Genomic DNA, 22,267 nt, shown 5'->3' on the forward strand with positions numbered 1-22,267 from the left:
ATAGTGGGAGATTTTTAATACTCTTCTCTTTGAAACCGACAGATCATGTAGACTAAAAAATAATGAAAATGTAGCTAGAGGATCTGGATACACACATTCTCAACACATACGGAGTAGCTGTAAAAACTGTAAAGTAGGTCATAAGGAACTCAGTACAAGCAGAAATCAGTAACAAAGTTAATGGCCTTACCCCCCATGTACTTGCAATTTTTTTCTTAAAAAGTACTCAATAATTCATGAGTTAAAAGGGAAATCAATGTCAAAATGGCAAAATATTTAAAACTGAATAGAAATTAAAGCATTGTTCTTAACATGAATTTGAAGAAGCACAATTATAGCCTTCTTTGCAGTTTGGGTTCCCTGGGAAGAAGACTTTGGAATCAACACCTGCAGAGGGAGATGGAGAAAGCAGGATTTAGGAGAAGTTGATCTTTGATGCCAGCCCACCAGCAGTCTCAGCTGACTCCACAGGGAACTCTGGAGCTAAAATGCCATTCAGTGTTGGGCCAAGGTGGCCAGGACTTTATATTCTTGCACTGATCACTCATTGAATGTGGGCTACCCAGGAAGGGGCAGGACCTTGGACAAGGCACTCTCAGCAGCTGGGCAATCCCTGAAGAGGCTGGCAGCTGAAGTCTGTCTGCCCACGGTTCTCCCAGCAGCTGGGACCACAGATTCTTCATTAAAGAGGGATCTGGGGGCCACATCACAGTGTCCTTTCCAAGCCTTGGTGCACTTATTTAAAAGTAGGGAAGATCTAGAATGATAAACTATGCTTTCAACTCCAAAAGCTGAAATTATAAAATAAACCCTAATAAAATAGCTGGAAGGAAATAAGGATAAAAGCAAGTATTCATGAAATAGCATACATATATATTTTTATATCAAATATTCTTAAACTATTTTTAGAGTATGAGTTATTTAGGTAAACTTTGGCCAACTTTAAGAATTGTACAAAAGGAAGAGGTGATATATAAAAATTGAAAAATTTTTTATATAAAATGAAAAAGGTGACATTTAGAGGTGAAGAAAGGAAAAATGATTATCAAAGAAACCATAAAGGGACTTCCCGGGTGGTGCAGTGGTTAAGAATCTGCCTGCCAATGCAGGGGACATGGGTTTGAGCCCCGGTCCAGGAAGATCCCACATGCTGCAGAGCAACTAAGCCCGTGCGCCACAACTACTGAGCCTACGCTCTAGATCCCCTGCTCTGCAACAAGAGAAGCCACTGCAATGAGAAGCCTGCTCAGTGCAACGAAGAGTAGCCCCCGCTTGCTGCAACTAGAGGAAGCTCATGTGCAGCAAGGAAGACCCAATAATAAATAAATAGATAGATAGATAGAAACCATAGAAACTTTATACTCATAAACACCAGAATGTTGGTGAATATATTTCTAGGAAAATATAAATTACCAGAATTGAACCAAAAGAAAAGGGAAGAAAAAGAAATTGGGGTAGTAGTCAAAGTAGCTATGCACCTTCTCAGAAAGGCAATGGGCCAGATTTTTTACATGCCAGTACTACTAACTCTTTATGTAACAGCTATTTCCCATAAACCTGTTCTAAAGTCTGGAAGAAAATAGAAAGTTACACACCTAATTTTATAAGGCTAACATAATTCTGTTACCAAAGCACAGGGGCAGCAAAAGAAATGAGAACCTAATCTCATTTATAAGCATAGATACAAAAATTGTCAATAAAATACAGCCAGATCCAATGATCCATTTCCAGTCTTCTTTTTTTCTAACTCACAGCATCTCAAGTCCTTCTTGTTCCTTGAAGCACTTTCTTCACTTGGCTTTTGGGTTGTTCAAGTTTTTATCCCACTTATTGGCTGCTACTTCTCAATATTCTTTGCTGGTTTTGCCTCATCTCCCCAACTTCTTAAAATTGGAGTGGCCCAGACTCAGTCCTTACACTTCTTCTATGTCTACAGCGGCTTTCATGATAATCTCATACTGTCTCATGGCTTTACATATATGTATATATATGCACACACATATTTATAATACATATATATAATATAAAGTGATATATTAGGGTTCTCCATAGAAACAGAACCAATAGGATTTTATATATATAAAGAGATTTATTATAAGGAATTGACTTATGTAATTACAGAGGCTGTCAAGTCCCAGGATCTATACAGTCAGCAAGCTAGAGACCCAAGATGTAATTTCAGTCTGTAAGTTATAGGCTTGAGACCCAGGAAGAGCCAATGTTTCAGTTCATGTCCAAAGACAGGAAGAAGCCAGCATCTCAGTTTGAAGGCAGTCAGGCAGAGAGAATCCTCTCTTATTCAGCCTTTTGTTCTATTCAGACCTTCGACTGATTGTATGAGGCCCACCTGCATTAGGGTGGGCAATCTGTTTTACTCTGTCAATTCAAATGTTAATCTCTTGCAGCAACACCTTCTCAGAAACACACAGAATAATGTTTGACAAAATATCTGGGCTCCCTGTGACCCAATGAAGTTGACAGATAAACTTAATCATCACAGATAATGAATTCAAAATTTATATCTCCAGAATGGACCCTCCTCTAAAATCCATAACTTGTATATCCAATTGCTTGCTCAGCATCTCTTCTTGGATGTTTAAGAGGCATCACAAATCTGTGTCCAATCAAGCTCCCAATTTCTTCCCACAAACCTGCTTATTGCACAGTGTTCTCCGTTTCAGTTTAACAGTGACTCTATAGTTAGTGCAGGCCCCAAACTGCTGGGTAATTCATGACTCCTTTCTCTTGCATCCAAAATACCAGCAAGCTCCATGGCTCTACTTTCAAAATATATTCAGACTCCAACCACTTCTGCTCCTACCACCCTGGTGCAAGCCAGGATCATTTTGGCCTAGAGTTTTGCAGTATCCTCCTACATTATCTTCCTACTTTAATCCTTGAGCCCTTGGAGTCTATTTCAGTACTTCAGCCCCAGTGATCTTATTGAAAGCAAGTTGGATTATATCACTTCTGCTCAACACCCTCTGATGATTTCCGCTTTCATTCAGAGTAAAAGCCAATGTCTTTTGGTCTACATGATTCTACCTCATTAGGCCTCCTTCCTATGACTCTTGCCCTTTCTCTCTCCACTCCCATCACACTGGCCTCTTTGCTGTTTCTCAGACATGCCTGGCATGCTGTCACCTCAGGGCCTTTGCACAGCTGTTCCCTCTGCCTGCATTACTCTTCTCCTAGATAGTACATAACTTGCTCCCTTACCCCTTCCAGATCTTTGCTCAAATATTACTTTCTTAGGAAGTAAGACTTTAACCTTATTTTTAAAGAAGACTATATTTATGTAGTACTTATGCAGCTATAAAATTGTAAAGACAAAAAGCCACCATTTAGTTTTTTTAAACTTTTGGAGTCATAGGTCCAGTCAGCAAAAGCTTTTTCACCCCTGGGATTTATTCCGCTGTGACAAGGTTACCTGGGTCCACAGGTACAGTTGTAAATACAGAACTGAGCAGTGATACCTGTTTCAACTTTCACAAGTAAAAGTGATTTTCATGAAGACTGAATAATATTTTTGTTATTATCCATACAGATCTTCTGTATAATAGCTGGTGTGAAGGTGGGGAGCAGAAGGACAGCTCAGAGACACTAGGGCACTGACTCTGTTTTCTTCTCACACTTGAGAATATGACGTTGCTGATGCTGAAGTTGAGTTAAAAACTAGGAGAGTGATGGTTATACCAATTCCCCAACATAGAACTTCTTAGATTCTTAGTGGATATGTACTGCTGGAAAGGAAACTTAAATGCTGAATCCAAAAGACTTGTGGCCCAACAGATATCTTGCTGTTTTCTTGGATCCAACTGGCCTAGTCTAACATATGCAGTATCACCTGAAGCCAATAGGGAATTAAGAGCCCAAGAAAACTGGACAGCTAGGTACTCATAAGTTTTAGGGTCCTTGGCTAATTAGTTGGGACTTAATGTGGTAGTGTTTGGTTGCTTCTCTTCAACTTGTGACTCCAAAAATACCAGAATCTGGTTCAGAAGAGGCACCTAAAGTGCTGCAATAGATTTTTCTTTTCTTAAGGCAGTTGTGACTTTAAAAACAATCTACAAACAAACATAGTTCCAAGGAACCATAGAAATAGACAAAAATTACCCACAGTTGAAAATGTGTTCAGTTTCTCACCTCAGTGATAATCATGTGTTGTCTGTGAGTAGATGTTGGCATTCTGCAACCTGTATCTACTGATTAGTCATTTAGTTAATATCAGCCAAGAAGAGGCCTCATGAACTAGCTTTTAAATTTAGCCAGAAAAACATAGCATCATTAACGATGGGCTTGACATTCAGCAAAGCCAAATTAAGCAGTCAATCTGACATTTTATAGACAGTGTGTTAGGGAGCCTCACACCCAGTGGATGTTCGATAAGCATTAATTGCCTGGCTGACAATGAACAGCTACACATCTGTCTGTTATAGAAGCTGTAGTTGTTGAATAACTAGGAGAAGGCTGCTTTTAGATATACTGTGGGATAGGAGTATGTGTGTGGGGTTTTGTTTTGTTTTTTAAATGAAAATGGATTCATAATTTCCTTTTGAAACTGAACACGTTCATTATAAACAGTATTCCCTTTGTCAATTCAAGGCGAAGTACCAGTTAATAGTGGTAGTGATCAAATGTTATTTCCTTTTTAAATAGAAAACTGAGAGCCTCTAAAGAATCTTTGTCACACCCTCTTTTAAAATGATTTGCATCAATGCCAGAGAAATCATTAACGTTTCAGATTAGGTAACTATTAATTTCATTATTGTGCTGTTAGTGCACTGTGTTCATTATAGTGAATGGAGAATGGTGAACTCTGATCTGCATTTTATTCCTTTATTTAAACTGGTTCACTTCTACTGAATATAAATACTACGAAGCTAGATAAATTCTTGTAATAATAATAGCTAATTTTTTGTCATTTACTCTCTGCAGTCATTGTGCTAAGCTCTTTATATGTAGTTAAGTTTGTATTGAAAGATTTTTTTCGCTTTTTCTGCCATATTTTTTTTATGCTTTTAAATTTTAAATTATGACTTTTGACTTTTAAATTATGACTTTCATGCTGCTTTATTTAAAATCACAATTTCACTAATGCTTATTTAATCACAGTAATACAGTCAACCTTAGCTTCCTCGGAAAGAACAAGAACACATGTTTGAAGGATAATGAAGCTGATGAAAATTTTAAACCTTTGGAGATTGAGTATTGAGCAAAGACGGATGTTTTATAAAAGAGGGACAAAGTGGTTAATCATGTGAATCTGATGAATCATTGTAAAAAATTATTGGAATATATAGATATGCCCTGCTTCTGTTTATCATTGTTATAAAAAACTGATTCAGGGCTTCCCTGGTGGCGCAGTGGTTGAGAGTCCGCCTGCCGATGCAGGGGATGCGGATTCGTGCCCTGGTCCGGGAAGATCCCACATTGCCGCGGAGCGGCTGGGCCCATGAGTCATGGCTGCTGAGCCTGCGCGTCCAGAGCCTGTGCTCCGCAACGGGAGAGGCCACAACAGTGAGAGGCCCGCGTACCGCAAAAAAAACAAAAAACAAAAAACAAAAAAACGGATTCAAAATGAGTTGTCCACTCTGGGATGATCCAGCTGCTTGCTGAATCAGTTGCTTTTAATTAGCTCATCTGATGTTGATTGGGTTTGGGGCTTGCATGCCTGGATTCCTGAAGGGTTGAATTACCAGTATTCTTCTCATTTAGAGAGATGTGACTCTAAAGTCATATGAGAGATTTTCATATCAAATCATTCATATCACTTTAAAAATTATATATTTATGCATATATATACATTTTCATAGGATTAAAAGAAGTTCTTCATCTGTTTACTTTTGAAAGGTATTTCAGCTCTTGTGGATTATTCTTAAACTCTTTTCTTCCCCATTTTGTAAGATGTAGAGACTTTTCATGTAGCCTGCATGGACAAAGCATCAGATGTGTTTGCAGAAGGGGTAAACGTGAGCAATGGGATGACCTGAACACTTCATATTAAACTGTCCTGTTCTGCCTTGGATCAGGAAGGTTCAAGTGAAGTGGTTGCTTAGCAACTAATGGAGTTAGAGGAAACCATGTGTTAGCCGGGCCTCTTGCCCTCCTGTGTGTGAACGCCTAACAGGGGGCGAGTGGCTCCAATGTGTATTGCCTGACTCGCAGCTGTCAAACCAAAGTGATGGATAAAATGAGAGATTGAAAAGAGATGGCACAGCTGGACTGGGTGCCTGTGTTTATGTTAGCATGTTGAAGAAAAAGATATTAAGGGAGGACATTAAAAATGAAAGAGGAACTGTTGAAATTTGCGGTTAAAATTTTAAGATATACAGCATGGTGATACAGTATTTTTGCAGATTATTCTCCATTATAGGTTACTACAAGATAATGGCTATAATTCCCAGTGCTATACAGTATAGTTGCTTATCTATTTTATATATAGCAGTTTGTATCTGTTAATCCCATACCCCTAATTTGTCTCTTTCCCCATCTCTCTCCCCTTTGGTAACCACTAGTTTGTTTTCTATATCTGTGAGTCTGTTTTACATATACATTCATTTGTATTATTTTTTAGATTCCACATATAAGTGATATCATACAGTATTTTTCTTTCTCTGACTGACTTATTTCACTAAGCATAATACTCTTTAGGTTCATCCGTGTTGCTACAAATGGCAGTATTTCATTCTTTTCAATGGCTGAGTAATATTGCACTGTATATATATACCACATCTTCTTAATCCAGTTGTCTGTTGATGGGCACTTGGGTTGCTTCCGTGTCTTGACTATTGTACCTAGTGCTGCTGTGAACATTGGGGTGCATATATCTTTTCGAATTAGTGTTTTCATTTTTTCCAGATATATATCCAGGAATGGAATTCCTGGAACATGTGGTAGTTCTATTTTTAGTTTTTTGAGGAAACTCCATACTGTTTTCCATAGTGTCTGCACCAGTTTACATTCTCATCAACAGTGTACAAGGGTTCCCTTTTCTCCATATCCTCACCAACATTTGTTGTTTGTAGACTTTTCGTTGATAGCCATTCTGGTAGGTGGGAGGGGATAGCTCGTTGTTTTAATTTGCATCTGTATGGCTTCTTTGGAGAAATGTCTATTCATGTCTTCTGCCCAATTTTTGATTGGGTTGCCTTGACATTCTTTTTTTTTAAAATTAATTAATTTATTTTATTTTATTTTTTTTGGCTGTGTTGGGTCTTCATTTCTGTGCGAGGGCTTTCTCTAGTTGCAGCGAGCGGGGGCCACTCTTCATCGCGGTGTGCGGGCCTCTCACTGTCGCGGCCTCTCTTGTTGCGGAGCACAGGCTCCAGACGCGCAGGCTCAGCAGCTGTGGCTCACGGGCCTAATTGCTCCGTGCCATGTGGGATCTTCCCGGACCGGGGCACGAACCCATGTCCCCTGCATCGGCAGGCAGACTCTCAACCACTGCGCCACCAGGGAAGCCCAGCAAGTTCTTATTAGTTATCTATTTTATATATATTAGTGTATATATGTCAATCCCAATCTCCCAATTCATTCCACCAGCTCGCCCCCAGCTTTCCCTCCTTGGTGTCCATATACATCTGTGTCTCTGTTTCTTCCTTGCAGACCAGTTCATCTGTACCATTTTTCTAGATTCCACATATATGCGTTAATATACGATATTTGTTTTTCTCTTTCTGACTTACTTCACTCTGTAGAATCTGTATCACATCTGCTTGGTCACTCCTTCACGCGGACCCCAAATTCTGCCTTAGGACAGTTGTCAAAATGCAGGAAATCCATGTTTGGTCTTAGTCATTGTGCCCTTAGTAGATTTTGAAAGGCAAGATAGTGCCACTGGCTGCCATATGAGGATAGACCAAAAGGTCTCTACATAGGAAAGGTTCATCCAACAATAGCTCACCAAGTATATTCAATAAGGAAAAGGAAAAGTGCTATCCCTAAATATCTGAAAGATAGTTAAAGATAAAATAATGGATTTCTTTTTTTTTTTTTCGATACGCGGGCCTCTCACTGTTGTGGCCTCTCCCGTTGCGGAGCACAGGCTCCGGACGCGCAGGCCCAGCGGCCATGGCTCACGGGCCCAGCCGCTCCGCGGCATGTGGGATCATCCCGGACCGGGGCACGAACCCGCATCCCCTGCATCGGCAGGCGGACTCTCAACCACTGCGCCACCAGGGAAGCCCCTGAATAATGGATTTCTTTACATGGGGGGTAGTGAAGTATTGAAATCCCGTACCCATGGGATATAACTATAGACTACAAAGTAAGGGAAGCACCAGAGGAATGAGGGATCTGAGAGGGTGACCCAACACTAAAGCCAGATGTGTGGGTGTCATTTTCCAGAGTACCTAACAGGTGATAAAGATAAATACTGTACGTGGATAACCTGATTTCATGCTGGGCAACAGTTTCTGGCCATCATATGTCCTGTCCCTTTAGCTAAGAAAAGAACAACTTGATTTGTGTCCTTTTTCCATTCCATTCCATACTCCCCCAGAAGACCTAAGTAGTTTGAAATATGGCCACATCTAGGAGGAGGAGAATTCTAAGGAGAAATAGGATAGGCCATAATCATGCTGGTTTTGAAGGGCTCATTATCACTATGCAGTTAAATTTAAGAAGTAACTGTGCCAAGAGCGAAGCTGTGAAATACAGTTAGATTCTTTGAATAAACAGGCTACATATTTGAAGATGTTGGGGAAACCAAAATGTTTCACAGTTTTTAGCATATAAGGTAGATTTTTCTTTATATGGTTAAGGTGAGGGGAAACTGGTATTTCAGAAATATTAATTTTTATGCCTAATTATATTTATAGTAATATAACCTTACTGTTTTTATTTGTCATGACATTTTATTCTCTGAGAGTATTACTATATTGTTTGAGGGAGAATTAAAACAGCTATAAATGTAAAGAGGAAAAATACCCTTCAATCAAGCATCCCCACTCTTTCAGGCCATTAAGCACCTCAAATGGATTGGATTGCTTTTGCATTTGTGAGATAAAAAAGGTAAATAGTCCAGTTCAACTGTGGTCAGGACCCTTTTCTCTTTAATGTCAGGGAAATGGGCTATTGTGGTTAATTGAACAGTCTCATTAACTGAGACTTACTACCTATTTTATATGTGAGGTATAACCAAAATGCAATAAAGGATAATCACCATTAACACTAAATTGAGCAAAATGTAATCTTTGTTAATTCAGAGGTTAGCTCATATCTCTGTAATGCCTCATGGCCATTGTAAACATCACTAATTATATAACATATAAAAGGCATAGGGGATCAGGCTGGATCTGCCACAATCATTGCAAGTTGCTCTTTTCAATAACTTCCTAAAACATGTTTGTTTACTTTTACTTATCTCTCTCATAAAAGATAAGGGTTGAATGTGCCCCCAAACAATCCAGTTATTTCATCTGTGAAATCACTTGTGTTCCTAATCAAATGCGGATTCACAGTACATCTTGCCATATCCAAAGCTATGTGCAACTCCAAAGCTATGTGTAGTTTACCAGGTAAAAAAGATCATATTTCACCAACTTTAAGTGCTTCACAAAGTCTATCATCCGTCCTTCTACTTACCTTGGAGGTTGTAGTAGAATTGCTATCGGTCAGTTTTGTGGCCTAATATACCAACCTAAAATTGGTTGTAGCTCATCTTATGACTGCGTGACAACTCATGTGACCCAAGGAAACTTAATTCATGTACTGTGATTTTCGGACTCAACTTGTGTCATTTCTGTATGAAGTACAGGAGGAGTGACGCTATAAATCCACAACTCTCTCTGTGGTAGGCACTTAAAGGGGATTGCGTCCTCACAAACTGGGTTTTCCATTAGAAAGATTTGTGGTGGTTGCAGTACATTATCAGCCGAAAGTAAGCTGTGATGACTGTAAATCTCAGCCTGGCCAAGACTCTCCCAAAGACAAAACAGTGTGAACCAAGGAGTCTCTGCAGTGTTTTCCTATTTCTAAGCAGAACCCTCCCATGCCTTGGCAGAATGTTGTGGCTTAATAGAGGACATTGCCATATGTTCTTACTTTTTTCTAAATGTCTAGATTTGAACTCATTTGGTAGATATTCTTTCTGCTTAACTTTCATTACTTTTTAATCCCAGTGTCTAAAACACCTTATATCCAGAAAATTCTTTCTTATGTCGAATTATTTTTGTTTATGACAATGTACAACAGCTGGATTTGTACATTGCAGCTGAATTTTTAAGGAGTTTCTCAGTTCATTCATTCATTCATTCATTGACCTGTATTTATTGCATGCATGCAGTGCTAGTGTCTAGGGGCTCCATGGTGAAGAAGACAAATATGGTACTCACTTTCATGTATATTACAGTTTACCTTTTCAGTAAGTTTGATGCTAAAAGATAGCACCCTTGGTCTTACCACCTTTTCTGCTACCAAAGGAGTCTCTGTCCTTCCCCATGGTCTCTAGCAGGTCTCCAGACATTGGTTCACAAGCTTAGGCAGCCTAGGCAGCTGGTGTTTTGCTGTGTCAAATGGCTGGGGTTCTTCCTCACTTTGGTGGTATCCAATGAGGCGTTTCCTAATTGAGGTACCTTCTAAGTTTATTAAACTTAAAAGACATTGACCTTGATTTAATAGCTCCCTTTTTATCTTTTAATTAACCAGTTTTTCTAATTTTTAAAAATTATATGTTAAATTTGTAACATTAAATTTCTAAGACTCTATGATATGATATCAGAATGGAAGTTAGGTGTTTTTAGAAATAGGGGTGATGGTTTCTCTGATGGTGTCAGTCCTTAAAGTAGGGTGTAGGAGTATGTGGTGAACGTGAAGTCCTGCAGCCAGACATAGGAATTTTGAGTGAAAATCGTCAATAGGAAAGTCTTAGAAAGGAATGGATTTGGTCAGAGGGTGGTGGCGGGGGGGGGGGGCGTTTGTTTCTTAGCTCTCATTCCAATTGGGATCAAAGGGAGGCATGGGAGAGTAGGACAATCAGCCTGGATTATTAGAATAAGAATTTCTGTTTATTAAACACCTTCTATGTACCAGGTATTACTCTTGACATTAAGCATAATTGTATCTAAACCTCAAGACAACCCTGTGAGGTTGGTATGATCCCCATGTACAGGTAAAGGGCCTGAGGTTCAGAAAAGTTAACAAATTAGCCAAAGGTCACATGTTCAAGGTAAGTCGCCCACATGACAAAGTCGGTTATAGAACCAGGATTTGAATCATATGTGTCTTCCTGTACAACCCTGAACATTAAAAATAAAACAAAGTTTCAAAAGACCGGTGTTAGAAATACACAGGTAACACATGTTCATGGTAATGATCCAAGTAATACTATATGTAAATGGTCTCTTCCTATCCTCTACAGTTCATACTCTATAACATAACCACAGTGACCAATTTGGTGTTGCTTTGTTGCTTACACAAACATGTACAAATATGTATGTACATTATTTAAGGGGTTATATTCTTTCCCTAACTCTGCTAAGCCAGGTTTCAAGTTCAGTAGTTCACAAGTCTCTGGTTGAGGACAGATACCTGTTCTATGCCAGTTTTGCCATAGTTGCTTTTTAAAAAAAATTTTATTTTATATTGGACTTTAGTTGATTTACAATGTTGTGTTAGTTTCAGGTGTACAGCAAAGTGATTCAGTTATACATATATATATTCTTTTTCAAATTATTTTCGCATTTATATTATTACAGAATATTGAGCAGGGTTCCCTGTGCTGTACAGTAGGTCCTTGTTGGTTATCTGTTTTAAATATAGTAGTGTGTACACGTCAATCCCAAAAGACCCTTATGAAAGCAGATTCAAAAAACTCCCTTGGCCGCGTGTTCTCTTATTTAACCTTTGCTCTCAGGAACTTTTTCCACTTCATTAACCCAGGTAATTTTTTTGCAGTTTGAATCATTTCTGTCCTGCTCTGTATATGGGTTGATGGAGAGCAGCTAGTTACCATATCAGGTGCAATTACAACTTGGAAGACCTGAAAAAAGAAATTAATGTGGGGAATATTAAAAATTGAAACACTCATATAATAAAAAATGGGCACTGAAAACAGCTGAAGTTTCTTTCAGTTTCTTTTAAAAGCAGGTATACGAAATCTAGAATCAAATTTAGAATTAGACAGATTGAAAGTTTTTTATTGTGACCTGTGCTTTTTAATTTTGAAATTTCAGATCTTCTACAAATGCATAAGCAGAATCCACTTAACATTAAGTCAGTTTCCTATTAGCATTTTTTATCTATAACATTTTTTATCTATACTTGATTTAAAAAACAAAACAAAGCAAAAACAAACAAAACTCAGAACCAATACTTCTGATATGTCAATCCTTTTAACCAGAGAATACATAAGAGAAACTTCATTCTATTTCATTGTTATCATCAAATATAAATTTTTCTAAGAGCTTGCCATGTATCAGGCACTGTATTTAGTACTTTATATGTACTATCATATAATCTTCCAAAAGTTCATGAAGTGGGTACAATCTTTAGCCCCATTTTTCAGATAAGAAAACTGAATCACAGAGAAGGTATGTGTTTTTCCTAGTCACTTGGCAGTGTTCAGACTCAGAATTGTTCGGTTACGTGTTTGCTTCTAATCACTGTACTTCACTAAACCAAGGATTATGTGACTTCGAGTCTAGTGTTCTTAACCTTAACTGCCAGTGGCATCAGTGGGAAGTCAGATCAACTCACTAACCAAGTTGTCAAATTTACCATATTGGCCATTCACCTTTAACAGCTTCTAAAGGAATGTTAGATTTCATTTATTCATGATAAAGTGAATTTTTGAATTAAATATATTCTGAATGTCTGCTATTTAATATAGCAAATATAATTGCATATGTTACATGTTACATACTCCCAGTGTCTTTAGGATACTTTGAATGTTATTTTTTAGTTTCTCAAATTATAAGCATTTAAAATATTCTTTACAAAATTTCTCAAATTGTGTATTTCTAACAGTTAAAAGGTTAACTAGAAGTTATCAAAGAGAATCTTATTCATTATGAAACTTACAACTCTACTGTGTGAGATAGAAATGAGGACCTCCAGAAAGAATAATGGACCATCAATTAAAACCACTTGTCCCATACATATTAATTTAAAATGTAAAGAATTTTGAGAATCAAAAATGAATTTATCAGAATAAAAAATTGCTAGAAGATGAATATTAATCCATTTGCAAAACAAAAAAATGACTTTTTAAAATTAAAAAGATTTGGTATGAACTTAAATACTGTCACATACAACAGTGAGGGTTGGTTTGTTTGTTCGTTTTGATCTTTGTTTTACTTCTAAGAAGTTAGCCAAACTGCAAAATCGGAAGAGACAATCCCTTCAAGACTTCTCTTATTCCTGACACCAGTTGCAAGTTTGAGATTCCTGAAACTACTCTCATGTTCGGTAATGCGCTAGAAAGACTCACATTACTCACTGAAGGCTGTGTACTCACAGATGTGGCTTATTACAGGGAAAGGATACAGATCATAATAGCCAAGGGAAGAGACACAGAAGGCGGAGTCCAAGAGGGAACCAAATATGGGGCTTCTGGCCCTCTTCCGCCTGTGGAGTCATTGTGTTACCCCCTCCTGACCACGCTCTGTGACAGGAAGCACAGAGGACTGCCACTCGTTTTTGGTGTCCAGAGTTTTTATTGGTGCTCAGTCACAGACTGCCTATGTGGCTGACCTTTCATCTCCAGCCTCTCTTGGAGGTCAGACTAATACCTTTAGTCTCTTGTCCCTCTATTTTTTTTTTTAAACATCTTTATTGGAGTACAATTGCTTTACAATGGTGTGTTAGTTTCTGCTTTATAACAAAGTGAATCAGTTATACATATACATATGTCCCCATATCTCTTCCCTCTTGCGTCTCCCTCCCTCCCACCCTCCCTATCCCACCCCTCTAGGTGGTCACAAAGCACCGAGCTGATCTTCCTGTGCTATGTGGCTGCTTCCCACTAGGTCACAGCTGTTACGGTGTGGACCAAAGCTCCTGTCATAAATCATATCGTTAGACTGTCAGTGGCCAAAGCCCCAGGAAACAGGGATGCTCCTATCAGGCAGGATATTCCAAAGGCCTAGATTACCTTCCAGAAACCAAAGGCAAAGGCCAGACCTCCCTTTGGGTAAGGTTAATTCTTCACTACATAGATGTACACTTTTCTAAATAGTGTATTTCATAATGAGTGACCCAAAATTGAATATTATCTCTATTACCTGTTAAGTCAAACTTGTTAAAGGTGTACAAATTAGTGTGGTTTCTTTATTTTGGGGGGGGGAGCCCATTCATTTGTTTAACTTGGTAAGTTTTCATTTTTTTAATTTAATTTCATTTTATTTTATTTATTTATTTTTGGCCACACTGCATGGCTTGCAGGATCTTAGTTCCCTGACCAGGGATTTAACCCGTAACCTCAGCAGTGAAAACGTGGAGTCCTAACCACTGGACCACCAGGAAATGCCTGCATTTTTTAAATTTCAAAGTTTTCATTTGACAAACTGATTTTCAGTAAGTTGGTCATTTTGAGAATTGGTTTGGAGGCAAATTGAGTTTCACTGAATAACTTAGACAGTGGTTCTCAAATTCAGGTAAGCATCAGAGTCTCTCGGATGGCCCATTACAACCCAGATTGCTGGGTCCCACTCTGAATTTCTGATTGTGTAGGTCTGGGCTGGAGCTCTATAAATCTGTACTCTAAGGAGTTCCCAGGAGATGCTGATGTTGCTGACCCAGGGGCCACACTTTGAGAACCACTGGAATAGAGGGTGTGATCTATGGCAGATGAGAAGGATGAGATGCGTCCTTGAGGTGAGGCAGAAAAAAGGGCAGAGAAGTCAGGAGGCAAGGCACTACTTTCCATGTCTTATGGCAAGAATGTTCAGGACTGCTACCCATATCAAGTTAGCTGTGGGACGCCAGGATCGAGAGAATGAGTTCAGGGAGAGAGCCTCAACACAAGTCACCCCAGAGAACAGCTGTGGGATTCAGCGCCGCTCTGTGTGTGAGGTGTGCAGAGCCATCTGTGTGTTACTGTAACTATTTGGACAGCAAAGTGATTTGCAGGGCCTTGTGTGAAGGAAGTTTTGCAGAAGCATTTCAAAAACCAAAATCAGTCTTTAACTTGTAAAACTTTTTTCTTTCCTAGTTTCTCTAGGACTTTGTCTTGTTCTCTTGCTTTTTAAGTCGCGTAACTGTCTTCCTTTCTCTCCCACCTCAGGCCATGTTCAGTCTTTGTATGGTGGAAAGTGGTGCCGACGAGGTGAATTTACACGGTGTGACCAGCCTCGGCTTAAAGCAAGCTCTGGAATTTGCATACACAGGACAGGTATGGTACCATACGTCATCTGAGAGGCTTAACATTTTAACTGCACCTAAACAGAGGAGATTATTCATGTTATTTTTCTTGTTACTCACTTTGAGGTTAAAAAACGTTTTACATCTACTTAAGGTTACAACTAAGATAATGGAAAGGTAAGTAAAATAATTTGATCTTAAATATTTTAATCTTAGCTCAGTTGCTTGCTGGTGTAATTTTAAAATATCCTGAAGAATTATTATGTGGGAAAGAGTTTGGAAGATAACTTGAATTCTCATTGTCATCACTGCAGCTCAGTGACTCAATCATGGCTTTACTGGCTTAAAAACAAGAACACTCCCCGCCCCCCCCCCCAAAAAAAAAAAAAACAATCTAAACCTGTAAAGAGCTCCATCTAGCATCTTGACACCCTGTCCTCGACATACATTTCAGGATCAGGGCCTCAAGTAATAGATTAGAATGTGATGGTTTGAAAGCCAAAGTTGCTCATCATTAAAATTGTTATAGGATTTATAGGAATCTTCAGAGAACATTCGTTTTCTTTCTTTTTTTAAATGAAAGAATAATAGTAACAACTAGTAGAATACAAAAGCCATGTCAGTGTATGACTATCATAGCAAATCAAAACAAAACTTCATAAAGACAATATAAATCCAAATCTGAAGCTTCACGGTTCGTATCTAATTTCATGTTAGTGCAACAATTACTAGAATACACAAAACCCTTCCTTTTAGAATTACTTTTTCACTGAAATATGATTGACATGTAACGTTCTATTAGTTTTAGGTACAACACAGTGATTTGAAATATGTATATATTGCAAAATGATTGCTATAATAAGTTAACATCCATCACCACATATAGTTACAAATTTTCTGTGTCATGAGGACTTTTAAAATCTACTGTCTTAGTGCCTTTCAAAAATACAATACAGTATTGTTAACTATAGTTGCCACGCTATACATTACATTCCCAGGACTTATTTATCTTATAACCGAAAGTTTGTACCTTTCAGTTATAATATAAATAACTTCACCCATCACCCATTTTGCCCACCCTCCTCACCCGCTGTTTTCATTTGAGAACTACTCAACTACATCAAACCAGATACCGACTAGAGGTTTATCTTCTTTTACAGAGTTTTGTTCTTCAATTCCATTTCATCCAACTTATGTTCAGTGTCTGCTGGGCTAAAATAAGGGTTTCTTCTCTTGGCAGGCTCACATCCTGGTGGGAGAGAGTTATATACATAATTCCATGTCCTCACTGTGATGGGAGGTATAATAGAAGCAGAATATAAGACATAGTGGGAGCAAAAAGGAGGGTGTGGTTAACTGGGGCGATCAGTGCAAATCTTTACAGAGAACGTGGTATTTGGGTCTTGAAGAATGTTGGGAGTTCACCTTTTTACTAAATTTTTTTCTTTAGAGGCTTATTAAAGTGTATGATATTATCCATTCTCTTTTCTATAGCTGGTAGAGTTTGAGATATGTTTCATAGGATAACTGAGGCAATGCTGGCAGCTGAAATGAAAATAGTGATAGAAAGGAAAAAGTCATCCGTCAAGTAGCAGGTACAAAGGAAAATAGAAGGGAGAGGGATCACAAATTGAGGGTCAGCCCAACCAAATATCATGCCTTAGGAAATTAACACAGACAGTTATTGTTCACAGAGTTGCCAGAACATATTCCTAGTGAGGTGAGTGAATAATTTGTTGTATGCTTTTTGGCTTACAGATGTAAAGAAAGACATCAGCTATAAATTGTGTCTTGTGTATATTTCTTTCTTCACACCTGAATTACAGCTATACCTGCATTTGCCCATCTCTAAAGTACGATTGATAACCCATAGCTCACACTTCACTGGTGTGCAATGGGGATGCAATAGTAAATGTTGTTTTTTGATAAAGCTACCCAAATAAGTAGTTTCTATACTTAGATGCATTAACAATGAAATGGTTTAAGCTTAGAGGCTATAGACTGCAAAGCGTGTTTAAATCACTGGTAAACAAAAGAGCACAGAAATTGCTGTGAACGCTGAGGTAAAACACACACTCAGATATAAGTGGCTGCCTTATTGTTGGCCTTGATTGTTCTGTGGTTTCTTTCACAATGGCTAAGTTTACATGTATATATGTATAAACGTCTGTATATGTAAACATATATATATATATATAAAAATAAATTTATATATATGTTTCCTCTCCCTGAAAGTCTCCTTTGCCTCACCTGTTCATCTCTCCCCCTCTCCCCTTGACAACTGCTAACTGATCTTTTTACTGTCTCTATAGTTTTGCCTTTTCAAAATGTCATATACTTGGAATCATGTAGTATGTAGACTTTTTCTGGCTTCTTTTACTTAGCAATATGCATTTAAGGTTCCTCCATGTCTTTTGTGACTTGATAGATCATTTTTATTGCTGAGTACCTTCTATTGTGTGGATATATGAAGGGCATCTTGGTTGCTTCCAGTTTTTGGTGATTATGAATAAAGTTGCTCTTAATGATATATATATATATATATATATATATATATACACACACACACACACACACATATGTATATGTATATGAAGTATCTGTGGCACAAAGGATCTATGAAACGTGAGCTGAAGATAGCATAACGGCATTAGGGGAGCTGACTTTCTGAAGGGTAAGGAGACGGCTTGGGAAGAAGGAAGAAGTTTGCAGAAAGACAGCCATATCCTATTGTCTGGGAGTCATATGCTCATATTTCACTTTTATGAGAAAAAGGAAACCAAATAAGAATACATTTTTATACACACACACACACACGCGCACACACACACACACACACACACTCACACATGTATCCAATGTAAGTGCTTAAAAAAAAACTCTAGGGCAAGACGTAGAGTTGCATTTATTCTGCCCAGTGACCCACTCTTGACATGTGCCTCCACACAGGGGTGACAGCCCTGCAGCACATACAGCAGCAACTCATCTGTTCAGATTGTGCACAGAGGGGTAAAGAAGTGGGCTGGCATTTCATGGAGCACCCTCTGCAAGAACCGGGGCACTGCCCTAGGCACTTCACGTGTGCTGTGTAGCCTAATCTTCTAGACAGCTCTGAGGAATTCGGTGATCCTCTCTTAAAGATGACAAGCGCCGGAAGGTGCAGTGAATGACCAAGATCAGTGTCCCAGGGCATGTCGACCCAGTGAGTCAAACCCAGTCCTCTTAATTTCAAATCCATTGTTCATTCTTAACCCCTTCTTAATGTTCTATGTCATTAAGAAAGGGTTAAGTCATATTTGTTATACTTTATTGAAGGAGGCAGGGAAGTGTTTGGACATTTTAGAGAGTGAACTCTTTTTTTTTTTTTTTTTTTTTTGCGGTACGTGGGCCTCTCACTGCTGTGGCCTCTCCCGTTGCGGAGCACAGGCTCCGGACGCACAGGCTCAGCGGCCATGGCTCACGGGCCCAGCCGCTCCGCGGCATGTGGGATCTTCCCGGACGGGGGCACGAACCCGTGTCCCCTGCATCGGCAGGTGGACTCTCAGCCACTGCGCCACCAGCGAAGCCCAAGAGTGAACTCTTTTTGATGGTTCTCTCAACCTGGGTGCTCTTCCAACACTCAGTTCACGAAGGCTTCGAGTTGCTACACTTGTACTCTGTATGTGGTTATTCTTTGCTGCAGAGTGGAAGTTGATACAGTCTTTCTTGGACGACATCCATGGCAGTTTGGTTTCTTAAACGCCAAAATGACTATAATAAATCTGTTTTCCCTTTGAGACGTGAACATAGATGATGGCAAAAAGTAGAATTGTGGTATACTTGGGAAATGCAAAAAAGCTTTCTCTTACTCTGAAAATGAAATTAACATTAAGCAAAGAGTTTAGAATATGGAAACATGGATAAAAGTGTAGTTCTTCAATTTCTTAATTGTTATTTACTATTGCAGACATTTGCTGATATATGGTCTTTAGCCTTGATATATATGTAGATTTGTAAAAATCAGAGTTAACATTGTATTTATCTACCTATAGATATTTCTACTGACAGTTGATTATACCTTTAGTCTGTTGTAGTAAGCATAGTATAAAATGTCAAGTATTTTAAGTGTCTGAAAATGATTGCTGCTTTGGGAAAGAAATTGGAAGTATAGAGTAGGTGTGATGAATGAGTGCCACTGTGTAACAAGGTGTGTGTGTGTGTTCCTCCTACACATTGTTCTAAAGCATAGCCTTCTTAAAATTGGTCACAGATTCCATCCAGGAAATTTTAAAGAAAAATCAAATTTTCCTCCTAATGCTAATACATCCTCTGAAAATACATGCACTTTTCTTATCAAGGAACACACACATTCTGCCTTCGCACTAATTAGAGGCGTGCGCTTCCCGTGGGCACACACTGCTTGGGGTACAGCCTGAGCAGAGCCCCACATGCATTGCAGCCCTCGTGGGCGACCTTGCACAGCCATGTGCAGCGGAACTGGCCATGGAGGGCAGAGGAGCCAGGCTTCTTTGCAGGCCCTGTTCTGGGCTGGCTCTGGGAGCTGGGTTCAAAGCAGAGGGTATGATGTAAACTGTCACTGGGCAGATCTGCCTTAGGGAGAAAAGTACAAAGTGAACCTCAGAAAACCAACTCTCACTTACTCTGGTGAGCAAGAGGACCCTGTTACCATGGCCTCCCCAATCTCCTTGCTTTCCACCTCTGGCCAGGAATTCATTCGTGCTTCAGACCAGTCCTGAGTAGAAGAGACATGAAAAAGAAGGAGGAAAAAGGATTCTAATGGAGATGTTGCCTGAGGGGAGGAATCCCTGTCCAAACTGGACAAGAGGTTGGCCACCCAGGAGCAACAAGGGTTGCTGAGAAAACCAGCCAGAGTGAGGAGCACTTAACACCAAGACCCTTTCATAGAGAGAAGAACCCTTCTCAAAAGGTGGAAGGACACATGCAATCCCAAAGGTCTTGGATATACCTCTAGGAATTTGAGTAGCTAAGGACCCAAAATGAAAGCAAATAGGACTGAGAACCACAATGAAGTTCACTGTTTCAGCGCTCTGGTTGCCATGATGTCGGGGAAGATAGGCTGTATGCCAAGTACTGTGCTATATGCCTTCATATAGTAGAGCAAGGGGTTCAAGCCAGCTAGCTTCCTCTTACTTTCCTGAGAACTCTCCACCTGTTTTGTCCCTTGCAGTCTGATGGAGAGATTCCAGAAACGCAGTAAAGAGAGAAACTATGCACTAAACGATAGTGAGATTTGTAGTCTCCTTTGAAATTTCCCAGGAGTACCCCTCCAGGTACTGCAAATCTTGTCAGCCAGCTGACAAGAACCAGCTACATCATATCTGGACAGATAAAAAGGATTCTTTGGTATCTGTTGTTCCCCTGCTTTTCTCTTCATATCCAATAACTCCAGCCCTCGGTTCCTTAACATCATGGAAGAATCCATCTCTGTGGGGACACACATCCTAATTACCTTCCTCTGATGCAGAGAATGCTTTAGTACAGTCTTCACAAGGATATCTTGTGTAACTATTAATAGTTTGAAGTCTTTGGAAATCTGGAAAAGTATGATACTCTGTGAAGTGAAAAATACTTTTTTTTTTTAGGTATAACTCTGCTCATACAATTGGGAATTGAAAAGTAAAAGAAATTGCCTCTTATCATACACCATGATCAAGTGGGATTTATCTCAGGGATGCAAGGATTCTTCAATGTATGCAAATCAATCAATGCGATACACCATATTAACAAATTGAAGGAGAAAAACCATATGATCATCTCAATAGATGCAGAAAAAGCTTTCGACAAAATTCAACACTGATTTATGATAAAAACTCTCCAGAAAGTGGGCATAGAGGGAACCTACCTCAACATAATAAAGGCCATATACGACAAACCCACAGCCAACATTATTCTCAATGGTGAAAAACTGAAAGCATTTCCTCTAAGATCAGAACAAGACAAGGATGTCCACTCTCGCCACTATTATTCAACATAGTTTTGGAAGTCCTAGCCATGGCAATCAGAGAAGAAAAAGAAATAAAAGGAATACAAATCAAAAAAGAAGAAGTAAAACTGTCACTATTTGCAGATGACATGATACTATACATAGATAATCCTAAAGATGCCACCAGAAAACTACTAGAGCTAATCAGTGAATTTGGTAAAGTAGCAGGATACAAAATTAATGCACAGAAATCTCTTGCATCCTATACACTAACGATGAAAGATCAGAAAGAGAAATTAAGGAAACAATCCCATTCACCATTGCAACAAAAAGAATAAAATACCTAGGAATAAAGCCTCCTAAAGTGGTAAAACACCTGTACTCAGAAAACTATAAGACACTGATGAAAGACATAAAAAATGACACAAACAGATGGAGAGATATACCATGTTCTTGGAACAATCAATATTGTGAAAATGACTATACCACCCAAAGCAATCTACAGATTCAGTCCACAGAACTAGAACAAACAATCTTAAAATTTGTATGGAGACACAAAAGACCCTGAATAGCCAAAGCAATCTTGAGGGAAAAAAAACGGAGCTGGAGGAATCAGACTCCCTGACTTCAGACTATACTACAGTAATCAAGACAATATGGTACGGGCACAAAAACAGAAATGTAGATCACTGGAACAGGATAGAGAGCCCAGAGATAAACCCAGGCACCCATGGTCAACTAATCTATGACAAAGGAGGCAAGGATATACAATGGAGAAAAGACCGTCTCTTCAATAAGTGGTGGGAATAACAATAAGTAAGTGGGAAAACTGCAAAGCTACATGTAAAAGAATGAAATTAGAACACTCCCTAGCACCATACACAAAAACAAACTGGATTAAAATGGATTAAAGACCTAAATGTAAGGCCAGATAGACACTATAAAACTCTTAGAGGAAAACATAGGAAGAACACTCTTCGACATAAATCACAGCAGGATCTTTTTTGATCCACCTCCTAG

At 38.9% G+C, this 22,267-nt stretch overlaps 1 protein-coding gene across 5 annotated transcripts in view; it reads left to right on the forward strand.

The window, feature by feature from the left end:
- The window catches only part of KLHL32 (kelch like family member 32), a 269,853-nt gene that overhangs the window by 118,144 nt on the left and 129,442 nt on the right, over nucleotides 1-22,267 (forward strand). For all 5 annotated transcript variants that reach the window (XM_073789446.1, XM_019929455.3, XM_073789445.1 and 2 more), the window contains one exon: nucleotides 15,227-15,334. In XM_073789446.1, the coding sequence (XP_073645547.1) occupies nucleotides 15,227-15,334 (108 nt within the window). The remainder of the gene's footprint in view (nucleotides 1-15,226; nucleotides 15,335-22,267) is intronic.

The sequence above is a fragment of the Tursiops truncatus genome, chromosome 12 (genome assembly GCF_011762595.2).
Source record: "Tursiops truncatus isolate mTurTru1 chromosome 12, mTurTru1.mat.Y, whole genome shotgun sequence".
Taxonomy (NCBI): domain Eukaryota; kingdom Metazoa; phylum Chordata; class Mammalia; order Artiodactyla; family Delphinidae; genus Tursiops; species Tursiops truncatus.